At 34.0% G+C, this 16,673-nt stretch overlaps 2 protein-coding genes across 4 annotated transcripts; one reads left to right on the top strand and one right to left on the bottom strand.

Annotated features, from left to right (window-relative positions):
- On the bottom strand, positions 1,345–4,526 carry LOC105161758 (myb-related protein 2). 2 transcript variants are annotated; one of them, XM_020693721.1, is made up of 7 exons: positions 3,991–4,526; positions 3,695–3,909; positions 3,538–3,611; positions 3,045–3,102; positions 2,882–2,951; positions 2,722–2,791; positions 1,345–2,301 (listed from the first exon to the last, which is right to left on the bottom strand). In XM_020693721.1, exons 2-7 carry the CDS (start codon positions 3,903–3,905, stop codon positions 1,546–1,548), a joined length of 1,239 nt encoding a protein of 412 aa, XP_020549380.1. In that variant the 5' UTR covers positions 3,906–3,909; positions 3,991–4,526; the 3' UTR covers positions 1,345–1,545. The 2 variants fall into 2 exon arrangements, with proteins under 2 accessions (XP_020549380.1, XP_011077862.1); XM_011079560.2 differs by having other exon boundaries at positions 3,538–3,614; positions 3,991–4,523.
- Positions 14,164–16,578, top strand: LOC105161757 (alpha carbonic anhydrase 1, chloroplastic-like). 2 transcript variants are annotated; one of them, XM_011079559.2, is made up of 6 exons: positions 14,164–14,448; positions 14,823–15,040; positions 15,539–15,645; positions 15,755–15,857; positions 16,043–16,222; positions 16,323–16,578. In XM_011079559.2, the coding sequence occupies exons 1-6, from the start codon at positions 14,367–14,369 to the stop codon at positions 16,479–16,481; spliced, it is 849 nt and encodes a 282-aa protein (XP_011077861.1). In that variant the 5' UTR covers positions 14,164–14,366; the 3' UTR covers positions 16,482–16,578. The 2 variants fall into 2 exon arrangements, with proteins under 2 accessions (XP_011077861.1, XP_020549369.1); XM_020693710.1 differs by lacking the exon at positions 14,164–14,448 and adding an exon at positions 14,467–14,693.

Genomic DNA, 16,673 nt, shown 5'->3' with positions numbered 1-16,673 from the left:
TTTCAAGGAGGGACGGAATGGTTTGAAAAATTATATTTGAGTCGCATCCCATGAGGTTTACTTTTGTTTAAGAGATAAAGTCTCTCCACTAATCAAAATTCATTAAATTTATTGCTTTTAGCAAAAAAATAAAAAAAATTATGTTTATCCTTGGTTGACTTATTACTGACTTATTGCAGGTCAAATAAATCTTTTTATAATCAAATCACCCTCATACGTTTTCATAATGCATGTGAGGATGTATATCTTCACCATTATAAGGGTAGTTTAGTTCGAAAAAAATTGTTTGACCTGCAATAAGTCAATCAAGGGTAAATATAAATTTTTATTTAATATTTTTTTATTAACATCAGCATATTCAGTAAATTTTGATCAATTAGATATTTATTTATTAAACGAAAATAAAAATCAAATGTGTTAGATATAGTTTCTCAAATCATAGAGAATTTATGTGTAATTACACCAGGTTTAAGGAGAAGGGAGTGCAATTATCCCAAGTTATTAATATTTTAATGAATTTTAAGATTGTTTGAGTTGGATCTTATAATATTTGAGGGAAATGCATGTGGGCCCATATAAGGAAAATGAGTAAATCAAAACGGGCCTATCTCTTGGGCTTCCTTTTGTCCTTGTTAGTGATTTGGGTCATTCTATGGCAAGTTAGGCCAGATCCACTAAGAAAAAAATTAAATGACAAAATTAATGTACGCTTGTGATTCCAATACACCATATATAGTGATTTGTTTAATTTATAATTAATAGAATATGATTTTTTGAATTTGAATTGCATGCTGGTCCATCAGCTTGATCGATTGTGTGTTTAGAATTTCTACATGGTTCCTTACTCTTCGTTTCCCGTGATTGTACGTTTTCAAGTTTAAGCGAGGAATCAAATTTAATGAATCATCGGTCATTTATCCACATACCGTTGTTGCTCTGATGGATTTGGGAATCAAGACTGTCGGTTTGTTTGTCCAGCTGAGAGTGTTTTTCGTTTACAGTTTGAATTATGAAGATGCAAAAGACCTTCTGATGGATTCGAGTAGTTATTTGGATGCATTTAAACAAAATCATGATGCAGAGCCGTCGAAAAGATGTGTAATTAATTATGCGTGGTTTGATCTTGTGTATGTATACAGTGACAATTTTTTGTATAAGTTCGTGTTTATTAAAGAAATGGTCTTATGGAAGAAGGATTTCTCCCTACACTCCCATACTCAGTTATAGTAAATGATCATGTTCTACTGATTACATTGTGCGTGTTCTTTAGTTTTCATCGACAAGTTTGTAGACTGTCAAGAAACATGACATGCTTGTCTCTGGGGTCATTAGTTAAATGCTAGGTTGAAAAATTGTGTATGTATAAATGTCATAATGTTACAGTGCTCCAGAAGATATGGAGGTTGTGTTATTTGAATGATTATCCCCCAATTTACAAAATCGAGGCACCAGGTTTTTATGACAAAATCCAAACCTCTTCTTGATTTTTTTTTTTGGGTTTCATTAAAATCTGGAGCAGTAGCTCATACAGAACTTGGCTGACTCTCAGCTCCAGCAAAATCCATTTAAATCTAGTTGCTTGCAATGTGAAGCAACATTGTTCTGATCATCTGTGTTGAGGTCCAGTTTTGTTGATAGTAGAGGCAGTTTCAACTCTGGTGGTATCTTCTGCTTCTCTGGGTTGCTAATATTATTGCTGTCGGTGCTCTGGTTAAAAAAATTGACTGCTGCTTCTGCTCCTTTAAATCCTTTCTCTGGATAGTTGCGATTACCATTCCATTCACTGCTCTGAAGTCCAATGCTCATTGATAAGCTGTTGAAGTTGGATTCTGTCAAAAATGCATTTTCCACACTGTCATTTGCCGTTGAAAGAAAATTTTCCCCCTCTTTCAGGTCATCAGGCCATCTGAGTTCTGATTTCCCTAGACTGGTCTCATTATAGTTAACCCTTGGCTCTGTAGGTGCTTTAAAATTTATAGGTTTTACACCGATTGGATTATACTGATCTTGGTCCCTCATTGAACCATCACATGAGGTTAAGCAGCTGTCCGTCGATAAATCTGTTGGCTGAGATGTTTGTGTTTTCTGCAGGCACAAATCTGACAGTTCTTTGATTCCTGAAAATGCAGAATTCAGGCATTGGGTCGATACTTTGGAAACCAAATCTGATAACTGAACCTTGGCAGCCTCCAGACCCATTGTTCCCAAGTTCTGTCTTCCAAGGGTTTCCTGTGCCTTCTCTAGTACAGCTTGCAAATATTTACCTTGGGCCTCTATCTGCAACTGCAAATGACGCTGTACCTATGAAAATAGAGTAGTCCGTTATTGGAATAGCATCAGCATAAAACTCCAGGAGTATTTTGAGTGCTTTGTGACCATTTGCTTATACAAATTTTTATATCTTTGGAAACATGAAGATAAACTTATCATCATAAAATTAATAGAGAAGACATTTGACTCCAGAATTGGATGCGGTTTTGATGCATCTCTTATAAAATATGAGATTGTTGTGATAATTGTGGTATTACAAGTTCTAATAATGTTCAATGACTTTTTTTTTCCTTTTTCTTTTTTCTATTAACACATATTTTGTTCAGTGGGTGCCGAGTTAGGCTAGAAGTCATACTTGATTTTGTTTGATAAAGTAATAATGTAAATCCGCATGTATTGGAAATAGGAGCAGAATTTACTATGCACAAGGAAATTTTCTTTGTTGTTTACCTCCAGTTGTTCGTGTAATCTTCGTTGCACTTCAATTTGCATTTGTATTGCTTCGCCTAAATGCATATTTCTGATATAAGATACCACAATTAAAACAACATCAGCTGAAGAGACATAAGAAATAACAAATATATTTAAGCTAAGGTTCTGCAGTTCTTACTTTGTTTGGGATGCAATAGTTGGGTTGCTCATGTGAGTTCCATTCATCTCAGGTACTCTATCTGCTGTGGCTGCAAATTAATTCTCTAACCCGGTGAGCAAAATATATAATCCTACATCTAAGATATAATATGTAAAACTAGGCACCTGGATATCATACTTACATAGTTTATTGCTCCCACTATTAGCTTGTCCATGGAGGTTTTTACTGAGTCTATATTTCTGCAAGCAAAATCAAGAAAATCTGAGGCCACCGTTTTACATGTATGTTTACATACAAAACACATATTTAAATAAAATGAAGAATGTTAATATACATAAACACAAATTCGGGCATGCTGCGAGCAAAAAGAGGCCACCGTTTTTACTTCTATGTTTATGCACAAGGCACACATGTAACCAAGTGATGTATGTGAATATACATATACACAAATACATGCATGTGTTGAGGAAATGTAGGATTTTTCTAGTCCATTAGGACTACTATGTTCCTTTGATGATTATCCTACATATTTTCTGGGATTTGAAGCAGCAAAAAGGCATGCCATCGTTAAATAATATTAAGTTTTTAGTGGTGGTAGAAAAATATATGACCAAATTGATAGGCCTATTCATTCAGTAGAACTCTAAGATCACATTTTTGTAAATTAGATTTACCTGAAGGTGGCTCTTTAAGTGGTATAAGGTTAATCCTTGAATTCCCATAAGTTTCAAGACTGATTTCGGAGTAGCTTCTGAAACACAAGGAATAGATATTGTTAGTCGAGTGCTGCAATTTGGTATTTATGATTTCAAAAATATTATATATGCTTACTTTCTGCTCCACCCAATTGGTTTACTGCTTCGACAAACCGTTCATGTAGGTCCGGAGTCCATTTCAGTCTTGGCTTAGCATCAGTGGAGAGCACGAGTCCTGAATCTCCAGTGCCGTTTGCACCTTGAAGGAACAAGTGCCTTTCGGATGGAATGGACATCCTTGCGGAACTGTGAATGTTCTTTCCTTGGTGGCTTTGGTGATGATACATTTTGCTGTTTTCATTATAATAATTTGCAACTATTAGCTCTGTGTTAAGAGTAAAAGAAAGATCAGTAACCGAAAAATAATTATACCTGAAACGGATCTAATTTGCCTCTTCAAATCTGCTTCCTCCTTCAATGCAAGTTATGATTCTGTTATATTCTGTATAGTATAATTTTGCAATCTGGTAGAAGACAGCTACCGACTACTTCTCTTCTGTGTTGCTTCTTGTTTTCACCAGTTTCACATGCTAGAGTTTTGTTTGATGATGCCTTATAAGCATATGAGGGGTAAAAGAGAGAGAGAGAGAGAAACACAGGTGAGAGTAGGATACAAGTGAGGCATAGAATCTTGAACAGGGCCAAAAGAATATCAGATCCAATTCAATCTTCATAGTGACTTGAAAAGATATCATGTCCTTCCATTTTCATGCATCTGTGGGTCCTCTCTTGCAGCTTCACTTTTCACTCCCCAGCAGCAGCACTACCATTTTAAATTCCTCATTATGAATTATTATAAAACCTAATACCTTACGATGGATACAAGAATAGTTCCACCTCAGTCTTTATTTTCACTGCACTCATATTTGTAATCTGCAAAGTTTAGGAACCTTATTCCCAGAATGAATGGTGGATTTTTTCCCCTTCTTAAGTGAATTGGAGGAATCCACTATGTATGATGTCTTGAACATTTAAAGCCAATTTTTTCACAAGGAAGATTCTGTTGACTGAAGCATCTAGTTAGAATTGGATACATGAAAATGAAAAAATAAAAAGAAAGAAAAAAGCAAACTGGCAACTTGATGCTTCCTTTGATATTCTCTCAATGCCAGGCTTGGATAACATATGCAACTTTTCTCTTTTTTCCCTGTTTCTCTGATGGGTGTAATGATTAGGCAAAGCTTCGGATGTTGTTTAGACCGTGTTTCATGGTTTACTTGATATGAGAATGATTTTTAGCAACCTGGGATACATAGATTTCAAATTTTCAACACATTATTCTGTTTTTCCTAAGTTTGCCCCAAACAATGTTAATTCTGTGAACTGCTTCCTTTGTCTTTTTATCTTTAATCTCTCTCTCGCTCTCTGTGCAATTTGATCCTTTTCGGTACAGGTTGGAGATTCTTTCTGGTAATGATGGAATTTATTCATGAAATGAAGACACCTGCTATGGGACTGCTTGTTTCAAAGCATCGCACATTACTTGTAGTACGTGACGACACGCTCCTGTTTCCTTTTCTTGTGTACAGTCAATGCATGTAAGCATCTTTCTTGCTAAATGTCGTTAACTTTTATAAATGTCTTAATAAAATATGTGGCTTATTCTCATATCCAATCTCATACATGGAGTCATTGAGGGAAATGCTTCTCATTGGCATAGTTTGAAGGCCAGGAATGGTATAACGAATACATTCCTTTTTGTCTCCTTCGGTAAGTTTGGTACTTATTCAGCCCAGACAGAATTAATAAAGAGAGATGTGAGGTCCCAATTAGATCTTTTAAATTCTTGAAATGGCATAAAGAAGAATGGTCCCAATTTAATGGGACCCTTCAAAAAGAAAATAAAGGCATTGTACTTACTTCCATACTTGCACTGGACGGAAACCTGACAAGTCATATCCAGAAGATGATCACTTGCTTTGCCCTTGACCTGAGACTTAACTGCATTAACAGATACTTGGACATGAATCATCAAATGGCTATTGTTGTATGATTGTCATTATGATCATTTTGGCTTTAGTGTATTTCCTTTAAAATGGCTATAAGTTAGATATGTTAAAATAGGGAGGATTCGCATTCAAATCACATATGAATTATAGTGACATTCAAGACTAGCAATCACTAATCTTGATAAATTTAGAAAGAAATGATCAGATCTCCATGCAACTGATGATTGGATTCTGATATGGAGGAATTATTCTTTAGGAGTGAAAGAGGGGATTACCAACCGGTAAACTCAGCCTTTGTGGTACTGTGTTTATGACATAGAGCTGTAAACTCAGCCTTTGTGGTACTGTGTTTATGTCTTATAACATAGAGCTGTAAAATGTAGTTAGAAATTCTCAGACATACCAAGGTTGATTATCAATCGAATAATATGGTGCGAAGTAAGTGATATTCTTCTCCCTTGAACATTGTCTGTGCATCAGTTCCAATCAAGCTTTCCAGGAAAGGTCCTTAGATTCTCATATGTTAGGATATTTTATGAAGTTTGGAGGAATCTTGGAAACCTTTATGCAAAGTGGTAAAGCAGAATTCCTCAACAGTTTTCTGGCAGGTGGGTAGGAGTGAATTGAAGATGGGGAATTATCTGGTGCTCTTCAAGCTTCATGGCCCCAGATAAAACTCTCTAGGACTTAAATTACATTATCTACAAGTATAGCATCCAATACAAGTTTTTTATGTTAACTTTGGTGCAATATGATATTATAGTCTTATACATTAACTGTGTGGTGGGGAGTAGACAAAGATAGCGAAACTAAGCAAAGTGATGATATCAAAGTTCTGGGACAAAATTATTTTAAGTGAAGGTAGAAATAGTAGATGTTTTACGTGTTATTGGACAACCTTATATAGAAAGATTGGTTTCATTTCTTGCAGGACCACAAATTATCTTCCCAGTAATGGTACGTTTAAAAGTACTTAGTGTTGCCTTTCTTTGATGTTGCCATAAAGCCATTACTTCTATTCTCTGTTCAATTGTACGGTATGCGAGCCACTCCACTTTAACCATTGCATTCAAATGTATCATGCATGTATAATATTCCCCACTTGAGATTGTGCTGTTATTCTTTCCTGTACTTCAACTTTTCTTCTTTTGGACCCTTGTGCTTGATTGCGTAATTTCACTTAATCAGAACCTTACGACATTTTAATCATTAGCAGAAACTGATGTAGAGCTCTGATTGGCTGCTACCTGTTGACTATACGTGATTCCATTGGCTGAAGAAACGATAAAAATGACCACGGAATGCTATTCTATTCGATTGCAGGAAAAGAGTGAGATTCTGAGGAATGGAATTTGGGAATCTTAACTCAAGCTAAAGGCGATGGGCCGGATTCTCAAGTCAAGAACATTGCTGATTCTTTCCTACTCAACGCCACGAAAAATGGGTTCCCTCTTTGCCCTTCCATTCTTCATTTATCCTCTTGCTTAACAAAGTATTAAGATGCCTCTCACTTATGAGCATTTATCCTTCATTAGTACTGTCCTTTTTGCCAAAACATCTGTTATTCCTTGCTTATCTTCTTTTCTTTTTATTTATTTATATTATTTTTGTGCTAACATCCAGTTAGCTAGCCTAGTCAAATGCCAAGCTACTGTCCCAACAGTTTGAGTACGTAGGCGCAGGTGCAATGAATTCTAAAAGAGAGAATATGTTATTACAATCATTCATATAGGTGAATCCTTATCATGTTGTGCCTTGTTGTTCTCAGTTTCCTCCTATCCGTTGATGATATCAGTGGGATATTAGCACATAGACCATCAACTCTTGCATTGCATGCCTACATGCACGTCGATATTACCTGTAGATGATACAAGGATACTAGGTTACTAGGTCAGCAATGAATACCCACTATTCTGAGCACTTGATAGATTTCACAGAAAATTCTTGGTCCTTCTAGAATTCCCAAGACTGATTGGTTGTGGGTTATTTCTCACTATACATTATAATATTAATTTAACACAAAAATGTATATATTTCAATTTTCGACACTCCTGATCTGTTTACACATATCATACATCTACCAGAAACGTTAATATTATTAAACAAATTATTCATGTTTGTGGACTGTCAGGGGTGGTTGCTGAATTATGCAAGACATGAGTGCTTTATATAAATAAATAATAAATTACGGAGTGTGAATGTAATTATCTCTAAATATAATAATATATAACTAAAAAATGTACGAGAGTGACTAATATTTTAATTTAAGCCATATAATTATATAATTTGAATAGAATTGGTAATTATGTATGTGAAGTACTCATAAAAAATTAAAATATTTAATGAGTGTTATGAAAAGTTAAAAGGCAAGTAAGTTAAGTTATTATTTTCAATAAGTACTTAAAACAATATTTTGATTTTCAAAGCTACATAAAAAAGATAAAATTTTGAAATCTACTTTTATTAAAATAAACATTGCAGATTAATCCTTACTTTTTATATTACACTTTTCTAACAGAATACAATATCAAATATAAATTATTAAGTTGAAAACTATATAAAACACATATTATAGCTTATATAGAAAATAATGAAGTTCAAATAACCCACTTTTTTTAGTTTTCCAAAAAAAAAAATTAATACACTTTATATTATTAAGGATGACTATTTTTTATTTCAGTTTAATCTCTTACTTCAGTTTGAAATTTATGCATTTAAAAACAATTCTAATTATATACTTATTGATCTTTTTATAAGATAGAAATTAGCAAATACCTTTTGTAGATTTTATATATATGAGGTTAGGGTAATTCTAGTCTTTAACTAAAAATTTAATAAAATCTTTGGTAAAAAAATTGACAAAATTGCAATTTTGGTTCCATTATATATGGTCATTCTTACTTTTGATCCTTCGTTTTAAGGGAACGATACTTCTAGTCTCAAAATCCTAATATTTTGACACTATTGGTCCTATGCAGTTAAATGCTAACAAAAATCATTAGTAAATAGTCGTTGAATTGATCAATAAATGTTCAAATTTTATTTTATCCCTCTATATTTTTCAAAATAAGGCTAAAAATCTCAATGTGTTTTAAAAATAGATTAAAAACCCTTGAATTGAAAAGTCTCTTTTTCGTACTTAATTGACTAAAATAACCTTTCTTAATCTTATAAAATCAAACTCCTTTAATTTTTTTGGTCCTTTTTTAATTATTCTCCTTCCTAAAAAATAAATAATTTTTTTCTTCAATATATTTGTTTAAATAATAAAATATCAAAAAAGTAGATCAAATTTTTAATTTTTTATAATTTATATTTAAAAATTAATATAATAAAGTTTATATTTCAATTTAAATACCTATCTAAATGTACATATTAATCAATTATAATAATTATATTATTTAATTTAAATATATTATATAAATTATTATGAACAATATCTAAAATTAATTATCACTATAAATATAATGATAATTAAAAAAATAAATTATCTTAATTGCTATATTATTTATTTAGATGTATAATTATAAATTAAAAATAAATAAATCAACCTCCTCTGTGCTCACCCCATAGCCTACCCCTTGGAAATTCTTCATAGGGGATGGGGCGATTGTGGTGGAGAGTTTGCAAGGGTGGGTGTGGGGGTTCACGGTAAAAAAAGGACTCAATAGTAATGAAAAAAATTAAAATTAGTGGCAAGTTGATTAACAAGTAAAATTTTCATTGTTAGTCTACATTATTTAATATAAAAACTTTACTTGATAATAAATTTAGCAACGAATTGTTTAAAATACATATATTAAATAATATAATCAATAACGAAAGTTTTACTTGCTAATTAGCTCGACGTTGGTTTTCGCATCATTTTTTCATAGCTATTGAGCTATTTTCTTATAATGGTTGGGTTGGGGATAGGGGGTTAAAGGATTTTTGCCAAAATACGAAGGGTTTATATCCTATTTTTACAATACGGGGTTTTTAATCTTTTTTTTTTTTATGAAAAATATAGGGGTAAAATAAAATTTGGACACTAATTATTCCAATCAACGACTAATGACTAACAGTTTTCGTTAACATTTAATAGCATAGGATCAATAGTGTCAAAATTTTAGAGCTTTGATATTAGAAGTGTCAACCATAAAATGGGGACTAAAAATTAGAATGGCCCTATCTATAAGGACCAAAAGTGCAATTTTGCCTAAAAAATTATAAAAGAAGACGTCTTTGCCAAAACTTAAAACCTCAGGGAAGGTGCATAGCTTGTTTTTTTTTGGAAATTCTAACTCAAATCGGAATTGGTTGGATCTAAAATCAATTATATAGCAAATACAATAAACTTGCAGTGTATTTAATATATAGTTTAAAGAAAATAATCAATCACATAACAATTGTATCACACTTATTATGTGATTGATTTAATTCAATCATATCTGATTTAGATAAAAAGTTTCCGATAATCTTAATTTGAGAAAAAATGTTGACGATACGAGACTATGGCTAATATAAAGAGAAGCGAGTAGACTGCCTTTCTGCAAATCATTCAAAGGGAAATTGAAGCATTTGTTGTATGCTAATGGCAATGCAAATTGAGGTTATTATGTTGGACTTGAAAAGAGCATATACTCACTTCTAAGTAGGCTACTTGAATGCAAATCATTGTTCTTCATTTCTTCATCTGCCATAATAATCTTATTCTATCATACAACTCTCATTTTCTTATAGTTGAATAATCTTTTTTAGTTAAGAAAAAGATGAATATATAAACGGATTAATCTAATATTTGTCAACGAAAACGGCATTAGTGCCATATATGATAGTAAATTAGTAACCCTAAAGCACCTATTCCTAGTGTGGGCATTGGGATACGGGTACTCGATCTGACCTAAACCTAATTCGATTCCATTTAAATTGGTTGAATAATTCGGGTTAGTTTGATGGATTTGGTTAATCTCAAAATCAGATTATGCCATATTGGATTGGGTTCGGGTGTAGAGACCAAAACCCGATAGAGTAGCCGCTTAAGACAAGAAAATATGTATTTACGGCTTAGCCTTTTTTCTTTTATTTTTCTCCTCAAGTTATAAATAATTCATTTGTTATATTGTTCTTGTTAATACGAAGAAAATAACGTTATTATCGCGGATTTTATTTTTTCATACTATTGAAAGTAAAGGAATAATACTCCTTACTGTAAGATTATATATCAAATTAAAAAATTAAGATATAATACTAATTTTTTTAGATTAGATTGACTTCAAATCAAATTTAAAATAAATATACAACGAAATATAATTTACTTATTATACAATAAATATATAATTTTAAAAAATAACAAAAAGTTCCACTCATGCAAAGTTACTTGAATCCAATGGGTACCCGATTAATTGGGTAACCCGAACTTGAAGAACCCGATCTGACGCCTACCCATAGCCTGAACCCAAATGACATGCAGACTTGAACTTAGTGGAAATCTTTCAAAGAGTTGTGTGCTTGTTATTTTAATTCTGATCCAGGTTGGTGTTGGGCCATTAAGATTTTATTGGGCCTTACATATAAGTTTCATATAAGGCTCAATAATATCTCACCGTCATTATATTTATAATAATTTCTATCTTTATGATAAAAATAAATTATAGATAAAGTTATAAAATAAACAGTGAGTAAAATTTGAGCGTGTATAAAAAAATAAAAATTAAAAAAATGAAATTGGAGTATTTAAAAAAATAATTTAATATTTATAGTTTTAACAATAAACTGCAACAGATGATAAAAAATAACTTATAATTTTTATTTTAAATCAACTTATAATCTAAACAGTTGCAAATATTTCCTTTATATTTTACAAGGAATTTATTTGAGAAGAATAAAAAATTAGATATATCAATATCTATCCAATACTATCATAAAAGATAATTCATATTAATTTTTAAATATTCAAATTTATCCTTTATTTTGTTTATTCTCTTTAAATAAATTTGGTTGGAATAATAATTTTAATATAGTACTCCATATTTATCTCTCAACTTATTTATCTGTATTTACTGAATTCTATAGTTTTTTATATCTCACAAGAAATTTTTTTATATGCTTATGAGAACTGCCTGTGACGATAATTAGTTCAATATAAAGAAAATAAAATGTTTAAAAAAATAAAAAAAAAAAAAAGCTGTATTTCCCTTTTTATTTTTGGCGGCAGTTTAACTCGTTTTACAAAATTATATCCATCAAACCGCCGTTCCGGCCCCTCACCACCCCCGCCGCGTCCAGTTTCTTCGCCGAGATCCCACTGCCCAATTTCAAGTATCCGCAGCTCAACCCCAGTTTGCCTTCGTGCCCGATAAGGTTCTGGATATGTTGGGGCCCTCTCTTGCCGTGTTCTTTCACCTCATCACCACCACTGTCATTGTCCATTCTCGGTATTTTTTGTTATTTGGTTAATTGTTGTCATTGATGAAAGTTTAATTTGTAAACCATTTCTTTTACTTTTATGTGGCTCATTGCTTATATACATAGATATGGGCACATTTTTTTAATTTATCTATGTGAATTGACCATGTATAAACACGGAGGAGTACATATATCTTGGGGATGGTTGAATCCATGTTTGATTTAAGCAGGAAGAAAAGATGAACTAATGCAAGAAATGGGTAATGGTTTGATAAACATTTATGTTGCTAAGAAGAGGAGATAAAGTCATATGAAGGTATAAGAAAAGATTGAGGAACAATAATTTCCAAATGGTATCTGAAGTACTTCTTAGCTGCATTAATCTTTATGAAGTGCTATTTTATATGCATGTTCAATATAACCTGAATTATAGAAATTGAGATGAAGAGGGAGTGTAACAAATCCACTTGTAGGGATTCAATGGAAGTTCTGATCCAAGTGTTTTGGGTATGATTGCTGACAATGATAGGTACTCCTATTCTCTCTGTCCATCACGAAAAGGGATATGATATTCTGCAAATTCTTGTATTTATTTGTATATCTAAGGGGTCGTTCTTACTATCACATAGACAAACCTGCTTTAACTAATGTATGAGTGAAAATTTGAGGCTTTGAAGTGTATCCTTTGTTAGGAGTTGGGGTTGCCACCTAGTCCAAAGTGTATCCATTATCAGGAGCTGGAGTTGTCACCTAGTCCAAAGTGTATCCATTATCAGGAGTGGAAACTCACCTAGTTCGAAGCAGCTCCATTGAACTTTGATGTCTCCCTTCGTTTTCTCCAATTCTTAACACGCAACTAAGTATGATAGCATATTAGTCATACCATTCTGTGCTTTCTATTAAGCCAACCTTAGCTTACTATATTATGACACCTGCAATCCAGGTGAAAGACCTGTTGGCGAGCAGAAACATGCAGATGATATCATGATGATACTTGCCGTGGCAAGGATTATACCATGATGAGACTCTCAATGGTAGTGATGTGAGGCATGCCAAATGCTGTATCGTTATCTTTTAGCAAGTGGCCTGGCCGGTTAGAAAATGAGATTACCTTGAGTCCCACTATCATTCTTGTGGTACTGGAACTCTGAAGTCGATTTTCATATTCTAGTTTCTGTGGTCACTGCCAGTTTCCCTGTCTTCTTATGATAAAGTGGCTCACCTTTGAACTCTAACCATTTTAGGTGGAAAGTGGGGTGAGATGAGATTGGTGGTGTTGTCAAGTTTCAAAGTCCCACTAACTCATATTTTACAAGAAAAATGATATCTCTTTTGAGCATGTTGATGGTGGAAGGAATCTGGTTCCAGCTAGTTTAGGCTCACTTCACATTTTATGGTAATCCCTGAGCTGTGGGGTACTATAGACACTGCCTGTAGCCATTGACCTAAGGTGTAAGAGGTGTTACCAGGGGAAGGTTATTCACACAATCATGCTTACTCTCTACAGTGGGACTTTGTGGCGTCCATATTTGTCAAAAGCAATGGCTTGGTATGAGATCATGACCATGACAGAGCAATAAGCAGTTCTGTACTCTTCCTCAAGTTCAGGCAACTCAATTGGGAATTGTTAACTGGAATTAATTTAATGTGCTTACAGCATGTGTTTATGGTGAAATCTCGACAACATCTTGATTTTGACTGGCAATAATTCAAAATCTTGGAACTACTCTTCAGGCGTCCTACCTGTTTGCAGGTGACGTTTTGTCCTGATCAGCATTTCTACGCATTAGATTATCTACGGAATAAGCTCACGGGCCTCTCTTTGTTAATCTCACTTGGCTGTATGTATCAAACAACTGCCATGCAAATCAAGAACAAATTAATAAACCAAAGGGCTCATTTATTCTTTTCTTGAGGTTATTATATTCATTCTTGGATACTCTCACCCGTGCTTTGTCCTCCAAAAGAACTATCCAGAAAAAAGAAAAATACTACTAATTAAATTAAGTCCTCACATCCCAAACAAAGAAGAGAGATTACGAAAAAAAAAAAAGAAGAAGAAGAAGAAGGGCCTATTTATAACTATTTAGTGATATATAGTATTTCTCTTAATTTAAACTGAAAATTTTTGTGAATTATTATAAAAAGAAAATTTGAGAAAAGGGGGAAAGAGAATAAGAAGGTGACCTTAAGTGTGTGTATAAAGACACACATATAAAGTTGGAAAACGTGTCCTAAAAGTTGTGAAAACATGGATTGTTGGGTGTAGCAGTCATGAGAACCCATCTCCAGTACTCATCAGCATCATCAACCTGCCATATATAGATCATCACTCTGCTTCCGAGCTCACCAAAACCACTCGTTTCAGCTCTCCAAATTCTCGCCAAAATCCTTCTCACTTTCTGTATTCAAATGCTATACCAGCCCGCCATGCCTGCTCCAAAAATAGCTCTCTTCATCGCTGCAACCACACTCCTGTTTCTCAACTCACACCGTACGTTGGCATGCATGCTTACTCTGCCTTCTCTGGAGTGGGTGTTTGGGGGGTGTCATGAGATGTGTCCTTGAGTTTTGAGTTTCTAGATTTGGAATTATGTGTAGCAGCTAAACATTTAGAGTTGTTTCATTATTTCTGTATCTTTATTTGTCATCATCCTCCAAGAACAGTGAACTTTGAAAAGAATTTAAACTGTCATTTTCAAGAAACACGCACACAAACACACACAATTGTGTGTTCAGGTAATGCATTGCTTGAATTGTTTGTATCCAAGTGATCTTATGGCAGTCCACGGAGGAACTAAGAAAGAATGTCATTAGATTATTTCTGATGTTTTTCTTTTGTTTTTTTTAAATGTTTGATTTCTACAGAGGTTGATGAACCAATTCAATTCACATACTCTGGAGCAACAGGGCCTGACAAATGGGGAAATCTGAGCCCAAACTTCTCCATGTGCGGAAAGGGAAAGTCGCAATCACCAATCAATATTTTGACAGGCAAAGTCGTTCTTAACAAGAAACTGAAGCCCTTGTTCAGATCATATGATCCTGCAAATGTTACTCTTGTCAACAACAAGTTCAACGTTGGGGTTAGTTTCTTTCACTACTCTGTAACTAAGATCTTTTAATTGCAGTTAGGACCCTTGCGTCAGTGCAAATTAATTATGTGATCCGAATTATTCTTGAGTATAATTGTTATTGCCACTTTCTACCTCTCTTGAAGGGACCTTAAACAATAGCTCTTAGATATCTGAATGCGTTGGGACGGTCAGAAATTAGTGATCCATTTGATTCAGTCACATCAAAATTGGATGTACGAGTGGGATTGATCTACCTGTTTTGGATGTTTTGTTGGGAAATGGGCCTTGTTGGAAATTCTGGTTGAGCAGATCCAAATACAAAACATGTCGTCCCTCGCCCGTTTTGGCATGTTTCCTACTTGGATGAGTACTTGTGTAGTTGTAATTATTGTGGTGCTGGACTACACATCATTTACATACCATTGTCTTGAGTATTTCAGTAAAGGAATTGCAGAAAGTTTAATTAGTCGCAAGTCCGCGAATGCTGAGAGATGAATGTCCATGCAGGTACGTTATCCTGATCATTCAGGCGGCCTGATCATAGATGACAAGATGTACACCTTGAAGCAAATGCACTGGCATGCTCCTTCCGAGCACAGAATCAATGGATTCCGGTATGCATAATTGTCTCTTTTGTACATGCAAATGTACTTATGTACTCTCTGGCCCTTCATATCAATACCAAGAACTAACCTTTGTGCTGAATGTATGCGGCCAACACAGATATGCTGCAGAGCTCCATCTGGTGCACATTGCTGATGATGGCAATGTTTCGGTAGTTGCCATTCTGTTCAAATATGGCCACCCCGATCCGCTTCTTGCCAAGGTGAACTTCATACTAAAAGGGGTGTTCTAATATCTTATTTTTGGATTTTATAAGTTATTTTTCTAACAAAATTACCGACGACTTTACAATATCTTATAAATCATCAATCATCTTAAATAACACAAAATGAGAAAGAAAAGACCTGGAGAAAAAGAGAAGTAACTCTTGAAACCTCCACGTTGCAGATACAGAAGAAGCTGAATGAACTTGCATATGAGGTGAAGCATCATGACAACAGCCCGATAAGCCTGGGGCCGTTCCACCCCACAGAAGTGAGGAAAAGAGTCCACAAGTATTACAGATATGTTGGCTCTTTTACTACACCTCCTTGCACACAAAATGTCATCTGGAACATTCTTGTCAAGGTACAATCATTCCAACATGTTTCGGAAGGAAATTATATGCAGCTGGTTGAATTTAAGACAACTTAGGATCCAAACATGTACTGTTTATGTTTGTGTCCAGGTGAGGTCAATATCCAGGGAACAAGTAGAGGCCCTCAGGGCTCCCCTGGACTTGAGATGCAAGATCAACGCCAGGCCTTGTCAGCCAATGAATGGACGGCATGTGGAGCTGTACGATGCGGACGCTGTTGTTCGTGGTGATCAGTACCCCAACAATTAGTACACATTCTCAAAATTGTTCAAAACTCTTCTATTGATTTTTGTTTCTAAAGAAGAAATAAAAGGCTTAAGGCAACTGGATGGTTCTTCCGATTGAATTTTCTGTTGCAAACCGTATTTCATCTCTTACTTCATGCTTTTTGGAAGGAGCCATCAAATAAAGTTGAATAAAAATGGCATCATTTTGTTTTTT

This window comes from Sesamum indicum, linkage group LG5, assembly GCF_000512975.1.
Source record: "Sesamum indicum cultivar Zhongzhi No. 13 linkage group LG5, S_indicum_v1.0, whole genome shotgun sequence".
Lineage (NCBI taxonomy): Eukaryota > Viridiplantae > Streptophyta > Magnoliopsida > Lamiales > Pedaliaceae > Sesamum > Sesamum indicum.
This window is presented reverse-complemented; position numbering and strand designations above follow the sequence as displayed.

Coding starts and splice junctions, on each gene's coding strand:
- LOC105161757 (XM_011079559.2), top strand. CDS start 14,367: ATGCTATACCAGCCCGCCATGCCTGCTCCAAAAATAGCTCTCTTCATC. Junction 15,041..15,538: donor ACAACAAGTTCAACGTTGGG/GTTAGTTTCTTT, acceptor ATGTCCATGCAG/GTACGTTATCCTGATCATTC. Junction 15,646..15,754: donor CACAGAATCAATGGATTCCG/GTATGCATAATT, acceptor CGGCCAACACAG/ATATGCTGCAGAGCTCCATC.
- LOC105161758 (XM_011079560.2), bottom strand. CDS start 3,905: ATGTATCATCACCAAAGCCACCAAGGAAAGAACATTCACAGTTCCGCA. Junction 3,103..3,537: donor ACTTAAAGAGCCACCTTCAG/GTAAATCTAATT, acceptor TTTTGCTTGCAG/AAATATAGACTCAGTAAAAA. Junction 2,952..3,044: donor TAGTGGGAGCAATAAACTAT/GTAAGTATGATA, acceptor ATTAATTTGCAG/CCACAGCAGATAGAGTACCT.